At 40.4% G+C, this 17,181-nt stretch overlaps 1 protein-coding gene across 2 annotated transcripts; it reads left to right on the top strand.

Moving 5' to 3' along the window:
- The first annotated feature begins 213 nt into the window (after positions 1–213).
- Positions 214–15,784, top strand: LMLN (leishmanolysin like peptidase). 2 transcript variants are annotated; one of them, XM_081921050.1, is made up of 17 exons: positions 214–403; positions 3,080–3,177; positions 3,575–3,605; positions 4,210–4,292; positions 4,543–4,660; positions 7,280–7,455; positions 7,992–8,097; positions 8,342–8,436; positions 8,744–8,861; positions 10,149–10,256; positions 11,193–11,269; positions 12,031–12,141; positions 12,297–12,429; positions 12,979–13,138; positions 13,368–13,498; positions 13,936–14,149; positions 14,319–15,784. In XM_081921050.1, exons 1-17 carry the CDS (start codon positions 245–247, stop codon positions 14,417–14,419), a joined length of 2,019 nt encoding a protein of 672 aa, XP_081777176.1. In that variant the 5' UTR covers positions 214–244; the 3' UTR covers positions 14,420–15,784. The 2 variants fall into 2 exon arrangements, with proteins under 2 accessions (XP_081777176.1, XP_081777177.1); XM_081921051.1 differs by lacking the exon at positions 214–403 and adding an exon at positions 474–902.
- Positions 15,785–17,181: the final 1,397 nt, after the last annotated feature.

Raw genomic sequence — 17,181 nt, 5'->3', positions numbered from 1 at the left:
GGCGGCAGGGTTTTCCCCCCTCCTTCTTCTTAATTGGCTGGGCTTGCAGTACTGGGCGTTACGTCACGGAGTCCCCCCCCCGCCCGTTCTCCTTTCCTCTCTTGATGCCGTCGCCCCGCCCCGTAAAGAGGTGCGACCAATAGGACCGCGCTCCTCTCAGCTCCGCGCTCGCTTACTGGCTCGCGGAGAAGGGGGAACCGACCTTGCCCGTGGAGAGGCGGCGGTAGCGAAGGCCGCTGTCAAGATGGCGGCCGGAGCGAAGAGGCGGCGGGCTCTGCAAGCTTCTCCCCGGCCGTTCTCCGCTTTCCCCGCCGCCCTCGCGGTGCTGCTTCTGCTTGGCTGCGGCCCAGCTTCTGCTGCTTCTGCCCCTGTGTGTCACCACCGCATCCCCAGCGCCAGGGAGGTGAGGCGGGGCTTTGGAAGTGGGGGGGGGGAAGGGGGGCTAAGAGGGCGACACGGGATCTCCGCCTCGACCTGCGGATGCCAATGATGGTTAGGACTCGCCTTTGGCTTCCGCGCATCTTTCCGTCGGTTGCCGCGTTTGCAGCGTTGTCGGCCGCCTGTTTTTCGCATTTGTGCTCGTAAAAGTTCCTGCTTTGAATGCAAGTGAGGATGGTGGGGACCGGTTTCGGAAATCTGATTTAAAACTCTCCGCTCCTCCACTTCCTTGGGATCCTTCGTTTGGGAATGCCGATGCGTGTCGCGGTTTGCAGCAAAGCAGTAACCTGTTGGTTGGTGCCGGTTGTCTCTTCCACGCATCCCAGCAACTTATTTTTTCCTAAGGAGGACCGCGAAACGCTATGGGAAAATAGCTTTAAGCCGTGCCGCTCCGATATTTTTTGTCATTATGTTAGACTAAAGGCAGGGAAATGGCTCTACAGTTTTGGTATTTACCTCGCGGGGTAGGTACGTCCTTTTCCCGTTGTTTTGGGCGACTCAGCCTATTCTGCTGCTTTATTGTAGAAAGCCAAGGTGATCCAATTGACAAAATACTGAGATTAGAAGCTAGGCTTAGTTTTCTTTCTGAAGTAATCCGCTATGCTCTGTTCTTTAATTCTTCTCAGTACTATTGCCACCATTTATGGCACAAATGATTCTATTGACGTCTAAACTAATGATGCACTTAAAAAAAACCACCCCATAGCACAAGTTAAAAATGGAAATAATCGTATTATATATTTATTACCCACCCATTAAGATCCCATGGTCATTACTTTTCTCTAACAGAAAACTTGGTTTGTAAAAATGCCTGATATTTTCAGTGGTAATGGATTTAATAGAAAATTTTATCCTGTTTATGTGATTTTATTTTAGTGTATTCAATCGGACTTGGCTCCTAATTAAGCGTACATAGGATTATGGCCTAACAGAGAAGTTTAAGCTGTAAGACTCCTAGCAACAAGACAAATAGTTGCTTCCAATGGGGGGGGGGGACTCCCTCCCACCATAGAAACTTGGACGCAATATGTGTGGGATATAGCACTTATGTAATGCTCAGCTCATCATTGGAGGGTGATAAGAGGAATAACAAAAAAAATGGATTTGACTCCATATGATCTGAATTTATATTGTTTATTAACAGTACTGTACGGGAATCTCTTTTCCGTCTCAATCACAGCAGTCTGTGTGTCACCACACATTAGTGTGTCGGCTGTGGTGTAGGTACACTCCCCATGCTCCTCTTGGGGCTGGAAAGGGGTTAGTTTAACCTCTGGTTTGCTAGTAAAACTGTATTACTGTTTCGCAAAATGATGCAAAACTGAATTACTGTTTCACGAAATGATGCATGTCTAAAAAGTGTGTCACCAACATGAAAAATTTGGAAAGCTCTGTTTTAGATAGACGTATAGCCTGTGGATGCGAGCTTAAAGGAAAATATTTTTAAAGTCTGCTTTGATGCCATGTAGATGGCTCCATACATGACTTTTGTCCTGGAAGACAACAGGTTGTTTGGTAATAGTTCTAAAAGTTTTCAGTAAAGATTGTAAAAATAATAATAATCCGAAACAACTTCCAGACTCTGCCATGTGTTGTGGCCACCAGTGATCTGCTGGTGATGTAAAAACTTCTTCATCCAACTGTCCCGTCGTCCCCCCTACCAGAGAGGCTGTGGCCTACATGCCAGACGACAAAGACACCCACAGCATCTATAATACCCTGCCAGCACCAGCCAAACCTGCCACCTTCCACCAGGCATACACAACCTGCTCTACTTGTTCATGACCAGTCATCAACACATATGCACCAAACGCATGCCCCAGCATGAAACTGTAAACAAACACACAGGCACACACTGGCACTCCCAAACAGTGATTACAACCCCATACTTGCAGCTGGCAGCCACATATGCCAAGGAAAAGCGGCTACAGGGACAAGCAACACACCGCCCCAAGGACGCATACACACTCCCCAAAGTGGGGAGGGGAGCAAGCCACATCCTCTGCCTCATTGGCAGGAGTTGAGCTTTAATATGTTACAACCGTGGCATGAACAAAATTACCAATTAGCACATAAACTACATAGATTTATAGTGCCTACTGGCATTATTTTGGATTTTGACTGATTAACAACTAGCCAGAAACTTCACCAAAATTAATAATTTTTATTAATTCTTATATAGATTATTAAGACCTAATTAAAAAAAACATAATCTGTATATGTAGTCATTTTTAAATTCTACTTGTCCATGTACAAAGCCATGAATTGGTCTTTTCTGCCTAATGGCACAAATCACCAGTTCTAGACACAAACTGAATATCAAGAAAATACTTGTTCCTCTCTCTTAATCAAATGAAATAATCTATTTCATAAGCTCTTGTGGGAACCCAAACTTTTCCAAAGCAACAAAAAGAACCCAGCAATATATTTTGTGAAATGCTTTCCCAGCATCAAGCAAAATAATTGCAGCCGTTTCATTTCTATTACTATTTTTTATTGTTATAACCATGAAACTTTATAGTAAAGGGGGGTCAAAGGAAATTAGTAAATAAATCTGAGAGATACATCTGTTTTTTATATTTTTTGAAGAAAAAGTTATACATGTTATTTGTTGAGTCAAATCTATTTATTCTTTATTTAGGTTATCTATAAAGTTTATCTTAAGGAAAATCGTGTTATAAAGAGAAATGTGGATGAACAACTAAGAATTAAGACAGTATATGACAAAAGTATTGAGGAGTAAGTATAATGGCAGCCTTCTAAAATTCTTATTCTGAGTGGGAAGGGGCTGTTGGTCCTACCTGAGAGGTATTTCTCCGCACATGTGGAGATGCCTTCAGTTTTTAGTTCCTGCATTCAAGCACTAGGGAGAGCTCATGTCCAACCTGAGGACATCTTACCTGTACTGGAGAATTAGCTGATAGCTAGGAAGACCTGTCCCCCTTCTACTTTCCTCACCAAACAAGTACGGTAGGTAAGGCAATAGGGAATACGTAGCTAAGGGGGACAGATTTGTGTTGCAGGACTGAGTCTGGAGTAACTGGTTTTATAGGTGGAAAGGGATTGGTTGATGATAGTATTTCATACAAATAGAAAAGAAACAATTCCCTCCCCTTATTGTTTTCTTTCTTCATAGATTGCCACCTGAAAAAAAGCACCTTATAAAGGTATGTGACTCTTCCTTCTTGCATGTATATCAGTCATGTCTATTGCTGAATGGAGTTCTAGTTTAATTGCGTCAATCCACTGGTCTGCATGATCCGTGACTGTAAGTGGTATTCTAACTTTTCTAAACAGCTTTCCTGCTCCATATCTGAAACTGCTTTTGAAATTTGTGCAGACCTAACATTGTGTGTTCTCCTAACCGTGGTTATGTGATCAGGAGCAAACTGACTTTTCTCCCTCCTCCTCCCTCTTTGGTCTAATTTCCATTCTCCCTTATCTTGGCAACTTTAACCAAAAGCAGCATTAAGAACTACAGAAATGATAAATGTGGTTTTAGCACTAGCCAGAGTTCATGTGTGAACCAAGTTCTGAAGTATGCTACAAATCTTAATTTGTGTCACCTTGCTGCAGATTTTGTTAAAGTTCAGGATACATGAGTATTGTCTGATAATGCAATAAAATCAGCATCTCTTTATGCTTATCTCATTCAGTTCAAAGCTGTGAAAATATACTTAGTAAGTGGGACTTGGGACTTCATTCTTTAGAATCTAGTTTCATCTTTCTCTTTTTTTGGTGTAAAGAGACTTTTCTTTTCTGCACATTTAGAATAAGCTTTTCCCGCAAGCTATTTCCTATTTAGAGAAGACATTTCAAGTACGGAAACCTACTGGTACCATTCTATTAAGCAGGTATGTACATGGTTTAGTGTTGTTTAATAGTAAGTGTCAACATAAATCTGTATTTAAGATTATATTCTGCCTGTAGATCAGAATTGTTCCCACCCACCCACCCACCCAAAAAACCCCACTTAAGAGTAATTCCATTCCAATAAGTAAATTAACTTGGTTACATTGGTATACCTACCTTCTTTGTTATGTGGGTTTATTCTATGCATCCATTTCATTGATAACTAAATCTGTAATTCTGATTTGTTTTAAGACAGTGTGTAACAAATGAATATTTAAGGAAGAAAGATGACCCTCACCGATACTGCCGAAAAGCATGTGCAGAATATACAAAGTGTGGTCCAGTCACAGTTCCTGAGGAACACCTGCAGGTAATTCAGTCCTTGGCAGCCCAGGTGTGGGGAACTTCCAGTTCATGGTTCGAAGATGGCCTTCCAGGCATCCTTCATTTTCAGTAAGCCACGCCTACCTGCCCTGCACCCGATATCATACATGAGGGGCAGGTAAGGGCAGGACTTTAAAGGAACAACTGGGACATGTTCCTTTGAGCAAGGTTTGCTTTTATTTGATTTGATCTGATTGATCTACACCCTAGCCTTTGTCAAAAATGGAGCACAGGGCAGCTTACAACAACAATTATATAATACTATAATCGTAATAAAACCACTCCTAAACCCAACAAATGAAAATGTAATGGACAGCAGCAATAAAGCTCTGTAACACAAATAACGATTCATAATCCATATTCCTGGACAAATAAAAATATCTTAATTCTTAGCACATGTCTTATGAGAATGGTTGCACTATATATCCACAGTTAACATCCCTGGCCAGAAAAAAACATAGCAGCTCTTATAAGTAGCAAATTTCTGAACAGAAGTTGTGAGTCAACTGTGCCAGTCGTCACTTGCAAGGGTATAATCTTAAATCCCGTTATAGTATCACAATGAGAAGATTCCATTTCCTTTGGTACTTAACTGTGGTATCAAGGCAAATCAATCAGTGGCATCAAGCGGTGAAGTTAAGAAGAGCAAATAATGTTGCAAATCAACAGGAATGAGAGGACTAGGGGCTGAGTTCAACAGATTGGTGAGAGGATTGAATTTTCAGCTTGAGTGCAGAGAAATTGTGGGGTTCAATAACACTCAAAAGTACAGTGGTGCCCCACAAGACGAACGCCTCGCAAGACGAAAAACCCGCTAGACGAAAGGGTTTTCCGTTTTGGAGGCGCTTCGCAAAACGAATTTCCCTATGGGCTTGCTTCGCAAGAAGAAAGCCCATAGGGAAATCTCCGGGGACCTCTTTTAAATGCTGACGGTGGGGAGCAAAGCCTTCCCCCCCCTCCGGCCTTCAGAAGAGGTCCAGGAAGGCCGGCGGGGGCCGAAAGGCTTTGCTCCCCACCGCCAGCATTTAAAAAGCAGTCCGGGATAGCAGGGAAGCGCTTCCCGCTATCCCGGATGGCTTTTGAAGGCCGGCGGGGGGGGAGCAAAGACTTTTGCCCCCCGCCGGCCTTCCCGGGAGAGCGGAGAAACGCAGCGCTGCGTTTCTCCGCTCTCCCGGGAAGGCAGGCGGGGGGAAGCAAAGACTTTCGCCCCCCCGCCGGCCTTCAGAAGAGGTCGGGGGACAGACTGTCCCCGGACCTGGTCTGAAGGCAGTTTACATAGGAACGCATTAATTGATTTTTAATGCATTCCTATGGGAAACCGTGCTTCGCAAGACGAAAAACTCGCAAGACGAAAAGACTTGCGGAACGAATTAATTTCGTCTTGCGAGGCAGCACTGTATATTATGTTGATGGACCTTGGCTACTTTTAAAATTGTTTTCAGTTTTAATGTCTTGTTTTTAAATGGACTTGAATGGTTTTTTTCAATTTCATTAAATAAAATAAGTTTTGGGCAGTCCCTGTATTACACTTTTCAGTGTTTACTTCCTCAGTTTTCCTTGAGTTAACAAAACAGCTGGATAAACCGGATGAAAGCTGCATTTTTAAAAACCTTGAACAGATCAAGAGTGATCATATATCTCATCCAGTGTAAATTCTCTGGCAGCAGATATTAAGGCTAACCACAGTGCATGTAGACCATAGCAGACAACGTGCTTTGTACAATCTACATATGGGCAATGATAATAAGATGTCACAATATAATGTACTACAGCATCTTCAGATGCTACACCAATAACTGTCAACTTTTCCCTTTTCTTGCAAGGAATCCAATTCGGAATAAGGGAATTTCCCTTTTAAAAAGGGAAACGTTGACAGCTATGTGCTACACACACACACACACACACACACACACACACCACACCACACCACACCACACCTTCACAATCTGAAGGATGTCTCTGGATTGGAAGACAGTGTAGTAGGCATGAGAGCTTTCCAAAAGAAAAGCTGGAAGAAATGATTATGCATTCATTAATGTCATTCTCTATTTCAATACCATTTGGTCCTAACACACCTTGCCATTTTCTGAACTTGGGGCTCTTAAAAAGCATTTGTGTATTCCGGGAGGGTATAGCTTTCAAAAGCTATTTAAAAAAATAATCAGGTGCAACTATACCCTTTGGATATTGGCTGTGAGCAGTATTACAAAATCAATATAAGTGTGGCAAATCATTGTCTTGATATCTTTCTTCCGTCAGATAAAGAAAAATAGAAAGGAGGATGGGTTGTATCTAAGTCATGCTCAAAGCAGGCCTATTAAATGGCTGGCTAGCTCAGTTGGTAGAGCATGAGACTCTTAACCTTAGAGTTGTGGGTTTGAGCCCCCTGTTGGGCAAAATAATCCTGCCTTGCAGGGGGTTGGATTAGATCACTCTTGTGGTCCCTTCAAAATGTACAATTCTGTGATTCAATAAATTAGTCATGGCCATTGATTTCAGTGCCTCAACTCTGAGCAGTTGGTTACCAAATTTCTTTTGTTAGACTGAAGACAGTTGTTAAATTATGTCTGTTTGAAACTAATTTCCTCTAAATTTATTGTCTTAGCAATGCAGGGCGTGTAATGAAATGCTGGATTGCGGACCTGTTGGTGTAAGAGACCAAGAAGGGGTTCGAGATGCTGACTTCGTGTTATATGTTAGTGCTCTGACTACTGAAAGGTGTGGCCAAGAAAATATTATTGCATATGCAGCATACTGTCAACTAGAAGCTGATATGGACAGGTAACATTTTCCCCCTCCAAATTAACTTTCATTTATAAGTGTACTGGTGTAATGACTTCCAAAGGTGGCTTTAACTGACCAGTTTACTAGATGAACTGCGCTGCTCAAATTAATGACTAATTCTTAATGGTACTAGAATTGTCTATTCTAAGTTCCTTTTTTGAGCAGTAGATGCCTGTGTTTGTAGCCTGAATCATGAAATTAGAAGAATCGCCTACTAAAGTAGATGTTGCACTCTTCATCTCTATTGTTTGCAGAGAAATCCAACATCTCTTTGTTACGAGATTTTACTAGCAATACCATTATCAAAATCTGTTTAATTTGTGGTCAGATGCGGGTTGAGTGAAAATATGTTTCACTCTGCTGTCCATTGTGTAAATGGTGAAACTACAATTGCTTACGCGCTTTAGCATTCTAAATTTAGATATTTGGTTGTTGTTGAGTGCACATTGTTTGTATTCATTTATTAAGCTTAGCATGTTCCTAAGACGGTGAAGTTTTTATTCTATAGAAATATATTTTTCATTATTTCCCAGACCAATTGCAGGGTATGCTAATCTTTGTCCGAATATGATTTCAACCCAAGCACAAGAATTTGCTGGCATGCTGTCTACTGTGAAACATGAAATCATTCATGCACTGGTAAGATATGTTATTTGTTGCATTCATTTAAAATACTAGCAACATCTTTGTGGTGCACCATGCAAAAAATTATTTGATTTTGTTTCTCTTCTAAAAGACATAGATGTGAACTTAGCCTACACTGTATGTTTATTTTACTTTCAGACGACTTTTTTTGTAGTTTTGAGGTTTGTTAACTTCTAGGCAAAACATGCTTTCTTATGTTGTTGATAAATAATATAAATGACTTTGCATTGCCTTAAAGGGTTTTTCTGCTGGGCTGTTTGCATTTTATCGTGATGATGATGGAAATCCTTTGACTGCCCCATCTCAAAATGGATTGCCACCCTTTAATGAAAGGTATATATTGAAATCTATGTTGGACTTTATGAATCTGTGTAGTTTTGTTGAAGGAAGTGATGTGACTTAGTTGCGAAATAATTCTTTTGTCAACATTTTAATACCTTGTGACTCAGTGGGTTTGTTTCCTTGGCTGATTTTTCTTCCATGTCCTCTTTCATAGCCAGCTGCCATGAGCTTCACAGTTATCATGTTTAATATTATTTTTTTTGAAATGCATTTAACATTTGCTGATGTCAGCCTGTTCATCATATTAAGAATTGATCCTGCTTGCCAGTCGAGTTAATTCAGTCTGCCTTCCTTACAGCCTTGGTGTATATCAATGGAGCAATAAAGTAGTGAATAGCGCTGTGCGGTTATGGGATGTACGGGGCAATAAGAAACTGCTTCACAATGTATTCCTTCTGATAACTCCTAAAGTAGTTGTAAGTATCATTTTCACTTTTTATCAGAATAAATCTAACCAACTTCCTCAGATAAGGACATCTATACAATTTGCCTTGCCTTCTTTAGGAGGTTTATCTAACACTTTGAGAATTATAGGAATAGCTTACTCCCAGTATCCCTGGCAAGCTGCTTACTGGTAAAATAATGCATGTTGAAAGGAATAATTCTCATTAGAAAAATTATCAATCCTTGTAATAGTAAAGTGGCTGGCCCTTTTCCAACTACTAGAGCACCAGAACAAGGCCACCCACAGACATGGGAGTGGGGTTGGTTCCGGATATCGCAGGTGTGCCAAAGATATCAGTTCAAAGAAATGAGAGACCTAAAGGAAAGATCTCAAGCTGTGCATGGAAGCTGCCATCATGCCGCCATAGAACCTGAGTGGCATGAAGCCACAGCACAGACACAAAACGTCAGCGCTGGGTTGCTGCTTGTATTCCTTCAGCCTACTAAAGCGGAAGGAAGTTGGGCAAAAGCCTGTTCACATTGTGGCTTGCATAGCTACCGGTTAGATATGCTTTTTATCCTCCAAGTGATTCAAATAACCGAATCATTCTGAAGACTTTAAATTATGGGTTTTATGAGATCAGAACGTGTTATGTTTTTCATATAGGTGAATTAATTTTTAAACTTTATTATTATTATTATTATTATTATTATTATTATTATTATTATTATTCTCAGGTTCATGAACTTTAAATAGTATTTCTTACTAGCAGCTTCCATCTCCGGCTCGCTCCATTCACTAACCTCACCTACGCACCAACCCCTTTCACAATCCTCCCTTCTCCATGTATATGTAACCCCTCCTCCCTTTGCATCTTGCCCTTCCCCTCACCCCAAGCTTTAAAGGAGGGGCTTTTTTTGCCCAATACCATTCTCTGAAGTGCCTCCTCCCTCCATTAACAATTGTTGCAGCTGTATTTAACAGGGGAAGCACTTCAGAGAACTGCTCTATGAAGTGCCTCTCTTCCCAAACATCTTGCCTGGGGCACCTGCCACCCACACTGCTTGCTTGCCTGCCTGTTCTGCCGTCCAGCATGGCTGCCTATTGCCAGTCATGTGAACCACATTATGATAGCAGCCTTACATTTCAACACATATAGGAAGAAGAATTGGGGGACCCTTTTCATTGGAAATCTGTGCAAGATGAAGGAAGCCCCTCCTGGGAACTTAAAATATGGGGGGGGGGGGTTAGTTTTGATTCTCAAGGAAGGGTGTTGCTAATTATTTTGACAGCGGTTTTCTGGTGCATCTTTTTGAAGGAGGAGGCCCGAAAACACTTTGGATGTCAATTTCTAGAGGGGATGGAACTTGAAAATCAAGGTGGCATGGGTACAGAGCTCAATCATTGGGAAAAGAGATTGTTGGAGGTCAGTACAGCTAATTCTAATACAGTAGCTATTGGGTTTTTTGCAAGGTGATCATAAACTAAAATGCAGGTTTTTGTGGTATCGGATACTTTGTCTCCAGGACGACAGATTGATGAAAGTTTAAAAGTAAGATTTATCACTGGAAAGATTCCTTCCCCCATCCTCAAATTTTTATTTAATCTTTCCCTTAGAACTTGTTAATTGGACAGTCACTGCAATCTAGATAAAATGGGATTATATAAAGCAGTTTTTAAAAGAGGAGCAGCACAGCTTGCTTTGTGAAAGAATACCATGCATTATAAAGAATATATATTGAATATATAAAGAAGATATATTGTAATTATTACCTTTGTCTTCATTTGTCTTTATCTTTCCACTCTTTCATTTCTTACTATTTGTTTTAAATGAGCAGTACCAGAGGAGCAATTTAGGGCAGTCCCCTAGTGTTTGACTACATGCAACTCCTCATTTTGTGGTCAGCTTATACACTTATACCGTGATGAGAGGGCCTCCTACAGATATCAGCTCATCAGGAAGCCTGTCCCATACAGTGTGGGAATTAGACATCTAGTGTGGCATGGCAGTGCCTACCCTTTGGAAACCACACCTTTATAAACCTGGGAGCTGCCATCTTCACTGGCTTTAAACACCTATTGAATCCTCTACCATCAGGCCTCCTAAGTGGAGATGAAGACTATCTCAGACTTTATCCAAATTGGCTTAGCAATAGCACTTACATGTAAATCACTTCAGACTGTTTCATGGGGAGGGATCATAAATGAAATAACCAAGAAAATGTTAGGAACAATTAATGGGCCTATGTAATAAGTGTTTATGCCCAAAGGTACACATTCTTTCTTCTCCCCAACCCCAAAACGAGGAATGAGTTGCTGTTCTGTCACGAAGCTTACGGGTTTTTTGGGTGGTTACTTTCAGAATGAAGCTATGACTGGATCGCACACTCAGAACAGGGTCTTCTCCCGCATCACTTTGGCATTAATGGAAGACACTGGGTAAGGAGGTATAGTTGGTTTGGGTTTTCTCATAAATATGCCTTGTTTGGACAGATCTTAAATATATAGTTAAGAAACTTATGTAGTTGGAGGTGTTTGAATTTTAGGCTTTGGAAACAATGCAACATTTCTATGCAAATCATTTTGTCGATATTGTTGCCGCTCCTTGTTCTTGTAAATATTGGAGTTTCATGTGAGGTTTTGTCTTAAGATTAATCTTTCCGTTCTGGATTTGCATCTGCCAGTCAGCTATTTTTAATGCATGTGAAAAGCCTATACCTTGAGTTGGATAACTTAAATTCTAACATGAAATTGAAATCAAAATTTCTCCGTTCATTTTGCATTTATCTGCTAGTGTAATGTGAAGTTGTAGAGTCAAATTAAGGATACTCCTGAACTAATCATAATTCTCAAGCATTTCCCTCCAGTTGTAAGTGGATAATGGGGGATGGAAAAGGCTGGCAATAACTAGTCAGATTTAAATTACCTTAGAGTGGCATTAGTGCTGGCTGTTGAAATCTTTTCCCCCTTTCAATGTTTATTCCTTCATTGAAGGAGAAGAGCAATTCCATTTTTGGGCTTTGCTTCTTAATCCAAAAGAGGAGCAGCAATCTTGGAGACGACAATACGTGTGCCTACCTGCATTACGAAATGGTTCATATCGCGTAGCTTGATTAACACATGCAAGAGCTTTGAAATAACTTTTTGCTGACTGTTCAGAAGTACAATAATCTAATTTCTATTTCAACATATGTTTACAGCTGGTATAAAGCCAATTACAACATGGCAGAAAAGCTTGATTGGGGCAGAGATAAAGGCTGTGACTTTGTGATGAAAAGCTGTAAGTTTTGGATTGATCACAAGAGGAGAAGGTAAGAATACGTTTCTTTAGATTGCATGGTATGTGATGCCACTGGCATTGCAATAGCCTATTAATGTTTGTCTGGTTAGTACTGGTTTTTTTGTTAAGTGTTGTATAATTTTTTTTTAACAGTTCCCTTATTGAGGTTTTCAACTTTATTCACAGGAAAGAATTGGTGGATCCATATTGTGACACTCTGCGGACTAATCCATTGCAGTTAACCTGTAGACAGGACCAAAGAGCAGTGGCAGTGTGCAATTTACAGAAATTCCCACAACAGCTTCCTCAGGAATATCAGGTATAAAGGGTGTGACTCTGTAAGTTCTATGAACCACCAGTCTCATTCAGACATGAGAACAAGCAGAGGGGCTGGGCGCTTCCTCCTTCTCTTCCAGTGCAACCACAAGGAAGAATTTAGAAGCTTTTGCTTCCATTTTAGATTCAGCTTGATTTGTTGTCGGATCACTTACAAACTGTAGTTTGTTGAAACAAGTCAACTTTAAATCATAGTTTAAGCAGCTGGCTTGTTTCCACTCACCATAGTTAAGATTAACCATAGTTTAGGGTTCAGACAACACACAGTCAAAAGAGAATGCATTTGTCGTGCTTAACAGACTTGTATGTGCAGTACCTAGCAATACTGTTGGTCCTAAAATAAAAATTATTAATGGCAGTAGCAACTATAGCTTTGTGCTTTGGTTCTCTTTAACATGAATACAATGTATAGAATGGGGGTTTCTGCCGTTGTTGTAAAAGTTTACTATTACTACCAGGTGATGGTGATGATGATGATATGACTGTGCTTCTTCTACCTTCATAGCTGCCTCTGTCACTGTATCTTTTGCAGTATTTTGACCGTCTTTATGGGGTACCATCAGAAGATTTGCCTTATTATGGTGGGTCTGTTGAAATTGCAGACTTCTGTCCGTTCAGTCAGGAATTTAGCTGGCACTTAAGTGGTGAATTTCAGCGAAGTTCAGACTGTAGAATACTCGAAAATCAACCAGGTCAGTTGGTTTTGTGTTTATTTTTTCCTTTAATATCTTTCAGAAATTTTGGGTTCCAATATAAGGGAAACCCATAGCTTCTTTAGCTTAACCCATGGTTGTCATGTTGCATCTGTATCTGAGTCTACCCAGGTTTGTTTCAGGCTCAGAAACTAGGATCTGAAATCATAGTCTGAAGCTGGTTAGCAGTCCACAGTATGTGTTAACAGTGCTTTCCTGGTTTTTTTAGATCCTTTCAAAAACTATGGTGCAGAGAAATATGGACCAAATTCTGTGTGTCTCATTCAGAAGTCAGCTTTTGTTATGGAACAATGCAGAAAGAAACTCAGTTACCCTGACTGGGGCAGTGGCTGTTACCAGGTAACTGCAGGAGCTCCTAATTTAAGGTTGCATTTTGTAAAGTTGTGCTGTTTAGAAATCATTATTGCTCTTAATTAGTCATTACATGTTTCTATATTTGTATCTAATTGTATTAGACCAAATTACATGTTTCTACATTTGTATCTAATTGTATTAGACCAGATAGTCATGTGGAAGTCAAAATATCTCCCTACCTCATGCCCATTAGTTTTATGCCAACAGTATAAGTCTCTAAAATGAGCAGATACCCTCTTACACAGCCTGACCAACAATCTGTCATTTTCCAAATCTGCATGCAAACAAGTGAAGGTACACACAAATTGTTCTAGCTTTTCCTTTTGACAGCTCGACTACAAGCAACATGTCTCTTAAAAGACTTGGTTTAAAAATTAAATAAATGCTTGCAATAATCTAGCTAGTCCAACTTTATTTCTTAGGTTTCTTGTTCTCCCCGTGGGCTGACTGTTTGGGTCAAGGATGAGTCATATTTGTGCAGTCGCTCAGGTCAAATCCTAACAGTGAATATTCAGATGAATGGATGGGTACATATTGGGAACCTAATTTGCCCAGCGTGTTCAGACTTCTGCGATTTCTGCCCACCTGAGCAGGATCCTCCTCCAGTTGCTAATTTAACAAGACTCACATCTATTGGTAAGCAACCCTTCAAAAGTCATTAAGTGAAACAGAGAGTTCTTGTTTTGTTTTAAAGTTTAGACTCTCAAAGAGCATCTGCCTCTATTCCTGTTTGTTAAGGACTATTTTGAACAGCATCTGCAGAAGTACTTAAACTATGCTAATACCATTTTAACATTTGTTTTAGATTTGTGTTCCTGTTCCCCTAGCCTGGTAGTAACCCTATGGCTATTGATGGCGAACTTGCTTCCGCTACTGGCTGGATTTCTTCTTTGTGCATGGAGTTAAACTGGGCTCCCAGGTTACCCCATAGACTACGTCCACAGTACACTCCATTTGAGTTCTTCTCAAAGGCAGCTATCCAGAAGAGCAAACACTTCTCCACCTGCCTTGTGGCAAGAAGGCCGGCTGATCACAGGCAGAAGGTGCTGGAGAAACAGCCTCCATCCCAAGAGAGGCGAAGTTTACAGCGTCATCTCAATAAGTGCCAGTATTAAAGTTTTGTTTTTACATTGGTAACAAATTGTGGGGAACAAAATCGCCAGTAGTGTTATGTTGCCACTGGTCTGGAGCACTCTTGATAGGCAGAATTCTCTGAGACTGGTAGCAGAATTTTTGGCATCCTTAGAGATATACCTCAGAGTTTCCTTTAATTTAAAAGCCATGAAAATAGTCGCCATCATTGCTAATAACTTGAGCCTAGTGTGGCTTTATGGATTCTTGCAGATGTATCCAAAGAATTAGCCTTTTGGTACAGCTTTAGGATGCTTCCAGAACTGTTATTTGCTTTGTACACTCTGGTGATTTGAAGATACAGTGGTACCTCAGGTTAAGTACTTAATTCATTCCAGAGGTCCATTCTTAACCTGAAACTGTTCTTAACCTGAAGCAACACTTTAGCTAATGGGGCCTCCCGCTGCTGCTGCTGCCGCGCCGCCGGAGCACAATTTCTGTTCTCATCCTGAAGCAAAATTCTTAACCTGAAGCACTATTTCTGGGTTAGCGGAGTCTGTAACCTGAAGCGTATGTAACCTGAGGTACCACTGTATTCTCTGAAGTATCTGCTGCTCAGAATATGGAGGAACTTTTCAATAGCTGCACATCATGCACTTTTGATATTCTAAATAATGAAAATATTTAATCTCCCCTTAACTTGTTGAAGACCAACTACTAAACTAAAGTATTATGCTGTAATTTCGATGGACTTAAACCTTCAGTCCTAAGCATACTTACTAGGAAGATTTGCATCCTAGCCAGCATGTTTAGGATTGAACATTCCTAAGTAAACTTGTTTTGGGTTAGGTTACTCATGTTCAGTTTCTTACAAGGTAATTTGAAGAAAGGAGTAGCCCTCGTTCATTTCACTGCATTGGCCTTCTTCAAATGCTGGTATACAGCCAGTCCTTCGGGGGGTTTTCCACACACTTAGGTGAGTAGGCCAGAGGAAGAGTGAAATCACTGAATTCATAATTAAGTTTGAGGGGGCTTTAAAAAACAACAACACCAAACTGCGATACTTACAGATTCCATACTGACACCTTTGGGGCTAAAATGTGGGTTTCTATTATCAGGGGCCCTATTCTGGTTCTTGGGTGAAAGAACTGCTGAGCTCAATTATGTTGGGTACATGAAGACTTGTAAACTTCCTTTTTTTTTTTAACGTATGCTGCTTGTGCCACGAAGAAATTGCTAAAAGTCAGTCAGTGAGCAACTTGTAGATGAAGAATCTGTTCCCATGAGACTGAAAAACCCTCAGGGATCATAGTTCTGATAACTTTCCTTTCTTGCAACTGGCACAAATTGGTTTTGCCTTGGGACTGGAGGGGTTCACACCTGGTCCTGCTGAGCATTCTGATCCATTGAAAGCAGTGCTGCACTAGGAGAAGCAAATGTTTACCTAAATCTTCCAGTCCTCTCAAAAAGTGTGCAGTGGTAGCAGGCTGATCAGCATAGTGAGATCAGAAACTTGAGTGGAATCAGGTGAACTCTTCCATTAACAAGAAATGCAGTTCATTGAAGAAAGTACATTGGGAGTGGCTAACTTGTGGCTAACCAGATGTTGGACCATAACTTGGATGGTCAACGGTCCAAATACAGCTAAAGGTTGGCCACCCCGTTCTAATAGTGCCTGCTAGATTTCTTTTCTTAAAATAAACCTTATTTTTACAAAGAGGGTTTGTGTGACTACAGCTAGTCAGTAAACTGCTTCCTACCTGAAGCATGAGAAAGCTGACTGAAGCATTTGAGAGGGGATTTCCTCCAATGATGTGAATATGTGTACACTACTATAAATATGCTATTTATATTACACACGACATTAGCCTTAAATAAGCGGGGGTGGGGGAGGGAAGGCATGGAAATAGCAATAAAATATTAGGGTTAAGAAATGCTTTAAATATGTCCAATTTGAATATGAATGAGAATTCTCTAAATAGATCTATAGCTCAACTAATAGGAAATGGCTCCATGGAACATGGAGTAAAGACTAATTCTTATCTGTGCAATAATAATAGAACTTAAATAGCATCTTGTAAGGATGCTTTTATATACTTGAACATTTTTCTCATTGTTTGTCTTGAAGCAAAACAATTGCACTGTATCGACTTTTTGGCTAACTTTGTGTATAGGCATTTTTACCAATGTTAATGAATTTGTGTCGTAAAAATAGAACATTGTCCTGTTTGAGAAACTGTTTTTCTTCTGCTAGGCATTTGTCCATCTGAGAATGTAATGAAATGGAGAAATATCTAAAGGTCCCTGTAAAAGTTGCAAGTTTGTAAATATGTTAGCCCAGAACTTAAGAGAGCATTTGGCTGTGTTACCTTCCAGCTCCTTTGCATGCAGCTATTAGTTGCTTTTATGCATCTTGTGAAAGCAAAATACAGTTTTAATATGAGATTCTAGTTATATCTGGTAGCAATTTATAATCCACAGCCCTAACCGATGTGACTGGTATTGATTACTGTGTTTAAAGAAATGCTCCTTAGTCAAAATAGAAGTAGTCTATTCTCCTCTATGAGTTAGACAAATTCTGGTTGATTAGCAAAGGT

The sequence above is a fragment of the Podarcis melisellensis genome (genome assembly GCF_964234715.1).
Source record: "Podarcis melisellensis genome assembly, chromosome: 1".
Taxonomy (NCBI): Eukaryota; Metazoa; Chordata; class Lepidosauria; order Squamata; family Lacertidae; genus Podarcis; species Podarcis melisellensis.
Note: the sequence above shows the minus strand (reverse complement) of the source record. Positions and strands in the feature narration are given on the sequence as shown.